The sequence below is a fragment of the Pecten maximus genome, chromosome 9 (genome assembly GCF_902652985.1).
Source record: "Pecten maximus chromosome 9, xPecMax1.1, whole genome shotgun sequence".
NCBI lineage: Eukaryota > Metazoa > Mollusca > Bivalvia > Pectinida > Pectinidae > Pecten > Pecten maximus.
In genome coordinates, this window is record NC_047023.1 from 42,840,418 (window position 1) to 42,853,124 (window position 12,707).

At 36.3% G+C, this 12,707-nt stretch overlaps 1 protein-coding gene across 2 annotated transcripts in view; it reads right to left on the bottom strand.

Moving 5' to 3' along the window:
* Window positions 1–216: 216 nt before the first annotated feature.
* Window positions 217–12,707, bottom strand: part of LOC117335201 (C-myc promoter-binding protein-like) — a 45,361-nt gene continuing 32,870 nt past the window's right edge. Inside the window, exons 29-38 of one of the 2 annotated variants that reach the window (XR_004534306.1) lie at window positions 12,460–12,511; window positions 11,668–11,974; window positions 10,958–11,183; window positions 10,241–10,391; window positions 9,917–9,997; window positions 8,995–9,106; window positions 5,852–5,909; window positions 5,168–5,340; window positions 2,107–4,316; window positions 217–1,894 (exon numbers count right to left, since the gene is read on the bottom strand). Coding sequence is in view for 1 of the 2 variants with exons in the window: in XM_033895187.1 (XP_033751078.1) it covers window positions 4,180–4,316; window positions 5,168–5,340; window positions 5,852–5,909; window positions 8,995–9,106; window positions 9,917–9,997; window positions 10,241–10,391; window positions 10,958–11,183; window positions 11,668–11,974; window positions 12,460–12,511 (1,297 nt within the window). In the remaining variant the exon portion in view is untranslated. Of the gene's footprint in view, window positions 4,317–5,167; window positions 5,341–5,851; window positions 5,910–8,994; window positions 9,107–9,916; window positions 9,998–10,240; window positions 10,392–10,957; window positions 11,184–11,667; window positions 11,975–12,459; window positions 12,512–12,707 lie in introns of both variants that reach the window. The other variant, XM_033895187.1, reaches the window with a different exon arrangement.

The window sequence follows — 12,707 nt, forward strand, 5'->3', positions numbered from 1 at the left end:
TCTGACCTTAGTAAACTCAGGCCAACACCTTGAATATATCATTATTTTTCCAGAACAGAGTAAATTGAGAGGTGGCTTTCACTAATGAGAGATATAATACTGTTCGTTGATAGTGTAACATGTGCTAATTGTAGAGGATCAAAAGTAATCTGTTTATATCAGCTGACAATTCATTCAGTGAAGAAAATGTATCAAATAAACCACAATACACACCGAGACAATGTAATTTTTTTAATGTTCATATATGTAATTCCATCTTATTAGTTTTAACACATTTTATTATCAATGACTATTCAGACACTTTAAGAGAATTACAAAATGTAACATTGGTAAATCTGATTTCACCAGATCTCTCTATACAAACTGTTTAACAGCAGTTTAACACAACACTACAGACAAATCACTACAATACCTCGCTCCCTCAAACTACTAACACCAAACACCCTCCCTATCAACTTTCTTTGGGCATGTAAAAGTATATATGTTGGAATATTTCCTCAAACTTCAAGGAAAGTTACACCATATTTATCCTGTAATAAGCCCATGCCTTGTTATAAGCCCACCCATACCTAATTGTATTGTCCTGTAATAAGCCCATGCCTTGTTATAAGCCCACCCATACCTAATTGTATTGTCCTGTAATAAGCCCATGCCTTGTTATAAGCCCACCCATACCTAATTTCATTGTCCTGTAATAAGCCCATGCCTTGTTATAAGCCCACCCATACCTAATTGTATTGTCCTTTAATAAGCCCATGCCTTGTTATAAGCCCACCCATACCTAATTGTATTGTCCTGTAATAAGCCCATGCCTTGTTATAAGCCCACCCATACCTAATTGTATTGTCCTGTAATAAGCCCATGCCTTGTTATAAGCCCACCCATACCTAATTGTATTGTCCTGTAATAAGCCCATGCCTTGTTATAAGCCCACCCATACCTAATTGTATTGTCCTGTAATAAGCCCATGCCTTGTTATAAGCCCACCCATACCTAATTGTATTGTCCTGTAATAAGCCCATGCCTTGTTATAAGCCCACCCATACCTAATTGTATTGTCCTGTAATAAGCCCATGCCTTGTTATAAGCCCACCCATACCTAATTCTATTGTCCTGTAATAAGCCCATGCCTTGTTATAAGCCCACCCATACCTAATTGTATTGTCCTGTAATAAGCCCATGCCTTGTTATAAGCCCATCCATACCTAATTGTATTGTCCTGTAATAAGCCCATGCCTTGTTATAAGCCCACCCATACCTAATTTCATGGTCCTGTAATAAGCCCATGCCTTGTTATAAGCCCACCCATACCTAATTGTATTGTCCTGTAATAAGCCCATGCCTTGTTATAAGCCCACCCATACCTAAATGTATTGTCCTGTAATAAGCCCATGCCTTGTTATAAGCCCACCCATACCTAATTGTATTGTCCTGTAATAAGCCCATGCCTTGTTATAAGCCCACCCATACCTAATTGTATTGTCCTGTAATAAGCCCATGCCTTGTTATAAGCCCACCCATACCTAATTGTATTGTCCTGTAATAAGCCCATGCCTTGTTATAAGCCCACCCATACCTAATTGTATTGTCCTGTAATAAGCCCATGCCTTGTTATAAGCCCACCCATACCTAATTCTATTGTCCTGTAATAAGCCCATGCCTTGTTATAAGCCCACCCATACCTAATTGTATTGTCCTGTAATAAGCCCATGCCTTGTTATAAGCCCATCCATACCTAATTGTATTGTCCTGTAATAAGCCCATGCCTTGTTATAAGCCCACCCATACCTAATTTCATGGTCCTGTAATAAGCCCATGCCTTGTTATAAGCCCACCCATACCTAATTGTATTGTCCTGTAATAAGCCCATGCCTTGTTATAAGCCCACCCATACCTAAATGTATTGTCCTGTAATAAGCCCATGCCTTGTTATAAGCCCACCCATACCTAATTGTATTGTCCTGTAATAAGCCCATGCCTTGTTATAAGCCCACCCATACCTAATTGTATTGTCCTGTAATAAGCCCATGCCTTGTTATAAGCCCATCCATACCTAATTGTATTGTCCTGTAATAAGCCCATGCCTTGTTATAAGCCCACCCATACCTAATTTCATTGTCCTGTAATAAGCCCATCCATACCTATATTACTGTTCAATAAACTTAACAATTATTAATCTCATTGCCCTGTAATAAGCCCACCCTCTTATTTTGTGTAGGTCCATCAGGATTATTGCAGGATAAATATGGCAATTACATACATTGTCCTCTATAAAAAGTATCACATATTTACTGTACTACAGTACCGGGTAATGTTTATTGGTATTGGAGTTGAACACAACAATAAAAACAATTTCCATATGTAACCAAGATAGTGCAACAGCTGAATGATAAATATAAGGACTTATTTAGTGGTGTAACCCTTAGTGTGCTCAAAACAGCCACTAACATACAAACATGTGAACAGACAATGTTTGTTTTCTCTGAAGCAGCAAATGAACATACAGGAAAGATAAAATGAGGATTTACAAACAAGTAAAAAATTCACAATATCAAATTGCAAACTTGTACTATCACTGTAAAATTTAAAACTGTTGTTTTTTTCTTTTCATAAACATGTTTTGTGTTCTTAGAATTTCAAAAACAATGAACACATCAAAGCCTCTAGGCCAAGAACTCAGCAGAGTTTGTTACAAGGGTTAGGTCTGTGTTATCCATCAGAAATAATATCCTGTTTTCTTCTTCTGGAACATAATTCTGGGGTTTTAAAACATCGTACCACTTTCTTTCCCATAAAATTTCATTGTTCTTTGCCCTCTGGTGCCACCTGACATTCTAACTCGTTGTTTTCTTTAACTTTCTTCCTCTTTACCAGGAATTGATGAATTTTCCATTTTTAAAAAGAAAACATCTTCACATAAGTATTTTGTCTGACAGCACTAGATTAATGAGATACCTAAAAGAGATTATCGGACCCTCCGAGGCTTCTTCTTATGATAAAAAATCCTGTACTTCCCTGTACTTCCCTGTGAAATGAGATTTCGTAGATTCTATTCATGAACCTCGATGATAGTATAAACTGAATAGTCAGCATACTTTTGAAAGCATACATAGTATTACATACTAGGGTACTTTTGATAAAGTTAAAAGGAGCTTTGATGCAGAATACAGGTAACAATTAAAAGCTTTGTTCAAAGTCAAATGTCGTTTGTAATACACAAATCATCAACCATGCAGTTGGTTACGATTTTGAAAGGGATCAATCTTATCACTAGCTGCAAGACTTCAATTTTACCATGACATGATATAAAGGTACAGAGAGCAGAACCCTTGTATATTACAGGTATCTATTGACATACCTTATAGGAGGGAAGGAGAATAGTGAAGATATATCAGGTATACATCTGCATGAATAGATCCTTTGAAGAATATGTGCAAATAAGCATTCAAATAATAGTGGGCTTTGAAATAACATGATTGATAAACTTATCTAAACTCTTCGAAACTGAAAACCATGTCTTTTGAGACATAAATGTAGGAATTTAGATGAAATCTTCATTATTTTTCAGCTCAGTGAATGTAACACTATACATACCACACAGACTATGTGACACATGCTAGCGACATATAATCTATGAACATGAAACAAAGAAATGAAAATCAAAAAAAAATTTGGATTCATACAATTAACAGGCTTAGATATAATAATTATCAGAATAAATAAACAAGAATGTTTTTAAAGCATAGCCACACTCTCTCCAATCAGCTTTTTAAAGCACAGCCACACTTATTCCTATCAGCTTTAAATAAAGAAATCTAAAACTAATATCCGGGAACCACAAAGTAGGTGTATTGTAACATTTTATTATGTATTGTTTACCATGCTCAGACAAAACATTTAATTTGTCACAAAATAGATTTATTTTGGCATTGCACTTTTCTGTATGTACATTAATTTGTTGACAGTTCTTCAGAAACATCTGTCTGAATGTGTCTCCATTATGCAAAAAAAAATTCACTACCCTCTACTCTCTTCACCGCTGTAAAAATGAGAAAAATGGAAAGAAAATGGTCAGGAATTGTATTTAAAACCTTATATCCCTTTAAAACACATAAATTTTCATATTTATTGAGTCTTTAACAGTTTTATCTAAAACACTGTCTTGTGATTATATGTTTATTATACTTCTAATTCCCCGAACACTTTTCGACACCATATGACTTTCGTTTTCCTCGGACGATCGTTCCGCTGCAAGCGTTTAACCTCCATTGGTAATAACCTATTGAATGCTTGTCTGTATTCTCTGTCAAATGCATCTGTAAAGAGCAAGATCAGTTTATTAGTAATATGACCAGAAAAGTTCTTCAAACATTCTTTATATCTGAAATTTTCATTTGAATGACTTAACAATATAAGATATGTCCAACTCACTGGTTACATTTCAGACGGACTACTTAAATCAATTCTTAGCTATCTTGTGTCACAAAATCAGGAGAAAGCCCTTTAACATTTGAGAATGTAGTTGGTATATGAACAAACAATTTGAATAATTTGAGACCTGGAGACTAATATGGTACAGAGACCTTATATAGTCTATACTTAAGCCAAAGAGACGACTATCATAGTCTATATTAAAGTCACAGAGACCTAACATGGTCTATATTTAGTCACAGAGACCTGACATAGTCTATATTTAGTCACAGAGACCTAGCATGGTCTATATTTAGTCACACAGACCTAACATGGTCTATATTTAGTCACAGAGACCTAACATGGTCTATATTTAGGCAGAGATATAACATGGTCCATATTTAGTCACATTGACCTAAAATGGTCTATATTTAGTCAGAGATATAACATGGTCCATATTTAGTCACATTGACCTAACATGGTCTATTTTTATTTAGTCAAGAGACCTAGCATGGTCTATATTTAGTCACAGAGACCAAACATGGTCTATATTTAGTCACATTGACCTAACATGGTCTATTTTTATTTAGTCACATTGACCTAGCATAGTCTATATTTAGTCACAGAGACCAAACATGGTCTATATTTAGTCACATTGACCTAACCTGGTCTATTTTTATTTAGTCAAGAGACCTAGCATGGTCTATATTTAGTCACAGAGACCTAACATGGTCTATATTTAGTCACCGAGACCTACCATGATCTATATTTTCCCTGCCACATGCTGTAAAGGCCAGAAACAACATATCCCGGTACAAACTCCTGTATTTTGGTCTTCGTAACCTGTGGCGCCGCCGACAATTCCCGATCATTTTGATGGGCGACAGGACGTCGTTACACTGAACACTGGTAATAATCTGATGGAGTGTTCTGTAGGAGCAAAATAAGGAGAACATTTTAACAACTTTAATTCAAAGAAATACACATATTAAACTTTATCATCAATAGCAATTGCTTTTCCCGACTCTTCACATCAATTTTAAATCTGTCCAACAATAATACTTAGCACGTGTCAAGAGGTGATACTGTACTTTGAATTAATCATAGGAAACGCCTCGTTCAATAAATCATTCAAGGGCTATTCCAGCATATATTCTTTCACTGGTCCCTGTTAGGTAGACACTGGATAAGTTTGATCTGAAGTTTATTTTTTAGTGAAGTATTACAAAATGACAATACACTGTATATGCAATTACAAATAACCATATATAGCTGGTTGTGAGATGTTAAATCAGTCACTGGACCTGTACTGTATGTTGATCCTAGCTATAGAAATAATCATCTATTTAATACTTACGCTCTGTTAAATGTTAAATCAGTCACTGGACCTGTACTGTATGTTGATCCTAGCTATAGAAATAATCATCTGTTTTATACTTACGCTCTGTTAAATGGCTGCTGCTCAGTAATCAAAGCATCTACTGTATGAGAACTGTGACCTGAAACATACATCAATATAGTATAGGGTGGACACAACACTTAAATCAGTATAGTATAGAGGGTGACACAGCACTTAAATCAGTATAGTATAGGGTGGACACAACACTTAAATCAGTATAGTATAGAGGGTGACACAGCACTTAAATCAGTATAGTATAGGGTGGACACAACACTTAAATCAGTATAGTATAGGGTGGACACAACACTTAAATCAGTATAGTATAGGGTGGACACAACAATTACATCAGTATAGTATAGGGGACGTCACAACAATTACATCAATATAGTATAGGGTGGACACAACACTTAAATCAGTATAGTATAAGGGCCGACACAACACTTAAATCAGTATAGTATAAGGGCCGACACAACACTTACATCAGTATAGTATAGGGGACGTCACAACACTTACATCAGTATAGTATAGGGTGGACACAACACTTACATCAGTATAGTATAGGGTGGACACAACACTTACATCAGTATAGTATAGGGGGGACACAACACTTACATCAGTATAGTATAGGGGGGACACAACACTTAAATCAGTATAGTATAAGGGCCGACACAACACTTACATCAGTATAGTATAGGGGACGTCACAACAATTACATCAGTATAGTATAGGGGGGACACAACACTTACATCAGTATAGTATAGGGGACGTCACAACAATTACATCAGTATAGTATAGGGTGGACACAACACTTAAATCAGTATAGTATAAGGGCCGACACAACACTTACATCAGTATAGTATAGGGGACGTCACAACAATTACATCAGTATAGTATAGGGGGGACACAACACTTACATCAGTATAGTATAGGGGACGTCACAACAATTACATCAGTATAGTATAGGGGACGTCACAACACTTACATCAGTATAGTATAGGGGACGTCACAACAATTACATCAGTATAGTATAGGGGACGTCACAACAATTACATCAGTATAGTATAGGGGGGACACAACACTTACATCAGTATAGTATAGGGGACGTCACAACACTTACATCAGTATAGTATAAGGGCCGACACAACACTTACATCAGTATAGTATAAGGGCCGACACAACACTTACATCAGTATAGTATAGGGGACGTCACAACACTTACATCAGTATAGTATAGGGGACGTCACAACACTTACATCAGTATAGTATAGGGGACGTCACAACACTTAAATCAGTATAGTATAAGGGCCGACACAACACTTACATCAGTATAGTATAGGGGACGTCACAACACATACATCAGTATAGTATAGGGGACGTCACAACACATACATCAGTATAGCATAGAGGGTGACACAGCACTTACATCAGTATAGCATAGAGGGTGACACAACACATACATCAGTATAGTATAGGGGACGTCACAACACATACATCAGTATAGCATAGAGGGTGACACAGCACTTACATCAGTATAGTATAAGGGCCGACACAACACATACATCAGTATAGTATAGGGGACGTCACAACACTTACATCAGTATAGTATAGGGGACGTCACAACAATTACATCAGTATAGTATAGGGGGGACACAACACTTACATCAGTATAGTATAAGGGCCGACACAACACTTACATCAGTATAGTATAGGGGACGTCACAACACTTACATCAGTATAGTATAGGGGACGTCACAACACTTAAATCAGTATAGTATAAGGGCCGACACAACACTTACATCAGTATAGTATAGGGGACGTCACAACACATACATCAGTATAGTATAGGGGACGTCACAAAACATACATCAGTATAGCATAGAGGGTGACACAGCACTTACATCAGTATAGCATAGAGGGTGACACAACACATACATCAGTATAGTATAGGGGACGTCACAACACATACATCAGTATAGCATAGAGGGTGACACAGCACTTACATCAGTATAGTATAAGGGCCGACACAACACATACATCAGTATAGTATAGGGGACGTCACAACACATACATCAGTATAGTATAGGGGACGTCACAACACATACATCAGTATAGTATAGGGGACGTCACAACACATACATCAGTATAGCATAGAGGGTGACACAGCACTTACATCAGTATAGTATAGGGGACGTCACAACACATACATCAGTATAGTATAGGGGACATCACAACACATACATCAGTATAGCATAGAGGGTGACACAACACTTACATCAGTATAGTATAGGGGACGTCACAACACTTACATCAGTATAGTATAGGGGACGTCACAACACATACATCAGTATAGTATAGGGGACGTCACAACACATACATCAGTATAGTATAGGGGACGTCACAACACTTACATCAGTATAGTATAGGGGACGTCACAACACTTACATCAGTATAGCATAGAGGGTGACACAACACATACATCAGTATAGTATAGGGGACGTCACAACACATACATCAGTATAGCATAGAGGGTGACACAGCACTTACATCAGTATAGTATAAGGGCCAACACAACACATACATCAGTATAGTATAGGGGACGTCACAACACATACATCAGTATAGTATAGGGGACGTCACAACACATACATCAGTATAGTATAGGGGACGTCACAACACATACATCAGTATAGCATAGAGGGTGACACAACACATACATCAGTATAGTATAGGGGACGTCACAACACATACATCAGTATAGCATAGAGGGTGACACAACACTTACATCAGTATAGTATAAGGGCCGACACAACACTTACATCAGTATAGTATAAGGGCCGACACAACACTTACATCAGTATAGTTAAGGGGCTTGGTAAAAAGTACTCGTCCAGATTAAGAATTCAGTAGCCCGAAAAATAATCATTTAAAGTCAAACATTTTTTCCCCTTATGTTTATATTTGTTACAATTTAAAACTTGTTTAGATATAAAACACCAAAAGATAGTGCTAGTGTAAATATTACAAAATTTAAGCTAATTTCTTTACAAATTGCATGATTTTTTTTCAATGAATTAAGAAATAATATAATTCTAACTTAAAAAGTCAAAATCTACTTCTCAGGACGAGTTCATTTGCCAGGCCCTGAGAGTAGCAATTAAGATTTATAAGCTTGGTTACAGTTTTACCTTCATTCCAGAGCTTATACATTGGGAGCCCCACTTCATCATGGATACGAATGTTGTCCCAAAGCGGTCTAATTAACACATGTTGACTTGTGTAAACAGCTGTTGACTTTGTCTGAAACGAATTGACCATAACCTCATCACATAGTATAATTTCTAACTTTTTATATTTTCACCACAAAATAACTTGCATGACTTCTTCACCAGGTAGTTTTCTTCACTTCACCATCCAGAAGTAGAGACACTAATGATATAGCATTATACTGAATAGTGAAAGTAGAACAGACGATTAACTAATGAAGGATAAGTTTTTCATCATTATTTGACTTTTAAATCAATTTCAATCAAAAACACATCATTATCAACCATTAAGCACTTAATTTTTTTTCTTTCCTTTTTATTTTTAACAAAATGCAAACAACAAAATACAAATTTAAATTTTTAATTTCTTAACCAATATGTTAGATCTCCTAATGAATATACATTGTCATCAAGGTTTTTTCTCTCAATGAAATGTAAGGGAACTATTCAATTACGGTATAGAGGAAACTAGAACTGTTGTCCAGGGGCGGAGTCATACCCCCAAACTCCCAACCCCCTATTCAGGGAGGTAAATTCTACCTCCTATAGATTATGCACATCTACAATGTATAAGGATTATTGCCAGTAGGTTTAGTTGGAATCCCATTGCATTTATATAACAGGTCCTAATTGAAATGGGAAACCATAACAGAAGTTCCCCAAATGCCTCCCATAATCCCAAAGGTACAAATGTTGTGGCTATGGCAACGAAACCCATGTGGTTGAATTGCAGTCCCCTAATACCCTTGGAAACAAATTTTCGTCGAAATAATGGGAATATGTCAATTTTGACCAATCAGAGGGCAGTATAAATGGTGGCCATATGGTTATAATGGGTACTTACTGGTTTTGGATTTGAATATTTGGCCGTCAGTAACAATCCAGGCATATGGCTAGGTACCTCAATGCGCTTGAAATACCACACCTAGCAAGTAAAAAAAAATATTTAAAAATATGAATTGAAATAATGAAATCAACATTTCAAATAATATTCTTTTAAAATGTGGCTCAATATTTTAGACATTTACATAATAATACATTAAATAATTTTTTTTTTTAATTTCAAAATATGAACTAAACATGAAATATGGAAAGTATCATCAAGCTGAACACAAATCACCGGGAGAAAACTGCTTCTTTGTGATATTCTGTAACTCTAGGTTCCTACCAGATTCCAGAATATTATGGGATGTTCATCCAGGAAGACATCAACACTAAGCGACATGTCACCCTCGCTGTTAAGGATATTCTCCAGTTCCTTCCTCAACACCAAAGGGCTAAGGTAGGGCACCGTGATGGGGTCCATAGATGTTGTTCCTCTGTAACAGGACGACATGTATCACTTTCACATTCATTTAATTCAGATTTATACATTTACAATGGTAGTAATAAGAATTACACAGTATTTCAACCTTGACCAATGACCACATACTAATTGTACAGTCTGATTAAGTCATAAATATGGAGCCTTGCCCCATATCGAACCCCTAACAACAGTTGTTAATATAACACGGATTTATCATAACTGACCCCTAACAACAGTTGTTACTATAACAGGGATTTATCATAACCAACCCCTAACAACAGTTGTTACTATAACAGGGATTTATCATAACCGACCCCTAACAACAGTTGTTACTATAACAGGGATTTATCATAACCGACCCCTAACAACAGTTGTTACTATAACAGGGATTTATCATAACCGACCCCTAACAACAGTTGTTACTATAACAGGGATTTATCATAACCAACCCCTAACAACAGTTGTTACTATAACAGGGATTTATCATTTCAAATTGTGGACAAAGGTTTGCATAAATTCATTCTAGAGGTCATTAAAAACAACTTTTGAAGGGTACTTAATAATTATAGAGGTACTTGCCTCTCCATGAAATCTTTCTTCATTTCGGGTAAATCCGACGGCCGAGTTGGCAGCTCATTATCTTCCTCTATTGAGATGTTGAGAGGGGATCGTACAAACTGGCTCTGGAAGTTATCCATGGAGTCAAAGGAGGTACCGAACATCATATCTGTGGCGCTGGTGAGACATTCACTCGTACATCGTCGACGACCGGCGGTCACATCAAACTCTGAACTACCACTTGTACCTAGAATCAACAGTTTTGATCACTTAAAACATCAAGTCACACCTTTTGAGTTAAGTTAAATGAGATAACCGAGTTCAGATCAAAATAATGGGTATCAATATTTTTTAACTCGTAAATTTGTCAATGTCTGGCATGGGGAAGGTCATACAGGGCCTCCCAATCTACGGTATCTCATAAATGTTAACTTTATCTATTTAATATCAACTGTGAAACAATTATATGAACTTATGTTATCCACTCTAATTTGCCCAGTATGCAAGTGATCAACTGCTGGACGAAATCACAGTACCAAGGGAAAACCCACACGAGCCTCAGTAATAGGTGTAACAGTATACCTAATATCACAGTGCCACTCGACCACCTAAAGTTTCATAATCTTCAGTCATATTTTCGATGGCTGTGAATAATTATCAAATGTATAGTTCTAAACCATATCCAAGTATTTCTCTGGTAAATAAACCAACTATACCATTATTAAGGCTACCTGATGGACTGGAGCAACGTGCAGCCTCTGCCAGATGAGCGTCCTTTCGAGCAGAGCGGTGAGACTGGACAGGACTGGCATGGCCATCACCATCCAGGCTTTCTTCCCCAGGGAAGAAAAAATGATTATTGTCTATGCTTCCCACAGATGTGTTATCCTGGAGCACCCAGGGATCATTTGTTGAATTCTCTGACACAGAGTCTCGATCATGGTCTTCGACCTGCAGGCTGTGTTCTTCAACTTTGTCTGCAAGGTCAATCACATCCAAGCCTTCGATGTGTGTGTTATGACAGTGATCTCTCCAATCCTGAAAGTAATAAAGCCTCCCTGATCAACACAACCTTATACTCAGTGTCTGAACTTTAATCTTCATACTGTTTTAAAATTGATTTTATTGAAAATTCAAAAAAGGTGTCAAGAGTTAATTTCAATATTTAAAATTCAACATTAAATGTAGAATGTGTCAAAGTTAATTCAAAATTCAATATTCAACATTAAATGTAGTATGTGTCAGAGTTAATTTGAAATTAAAAATTAATAATAATATTACATTAAATTCAACTATTAAATGGTAATTGTCCATTGCAGCAAATGTAAGATTAGACATCACAAGTCATAACAGTGCAGTAAAAAACATGAATGATATGATTTTATGTCTTGGTCAAATCATAATTTAAAAGCTTTCTGAGAATAATATCCTGGGAAAGTAACTGTAACACCAGAACAAGATGTGGCTGCTACAGTAACTGTTTTTTTTTAAACATATGCTGTACTGATACAAATCTTTGTTACCTTGACATAAATCTGCAGTCTTGGTACAATCTTTGTCTGACAAAACACACATCTGCAAATAAAAAATAAAAAAAAAATTAAAATGTTCACATGTGAAAATTTAAACTCTAAATCAGCATTTCCTTATTTTCAGGGAGACAATTTCACAAGGAACAGAAAACCATCATTTAATAGTGTCTTGAATCATTCCCTTTTTAACTTTCTATTAAAATACTAGTTATTAAAGAAGACATATTTATAGTTGCCCT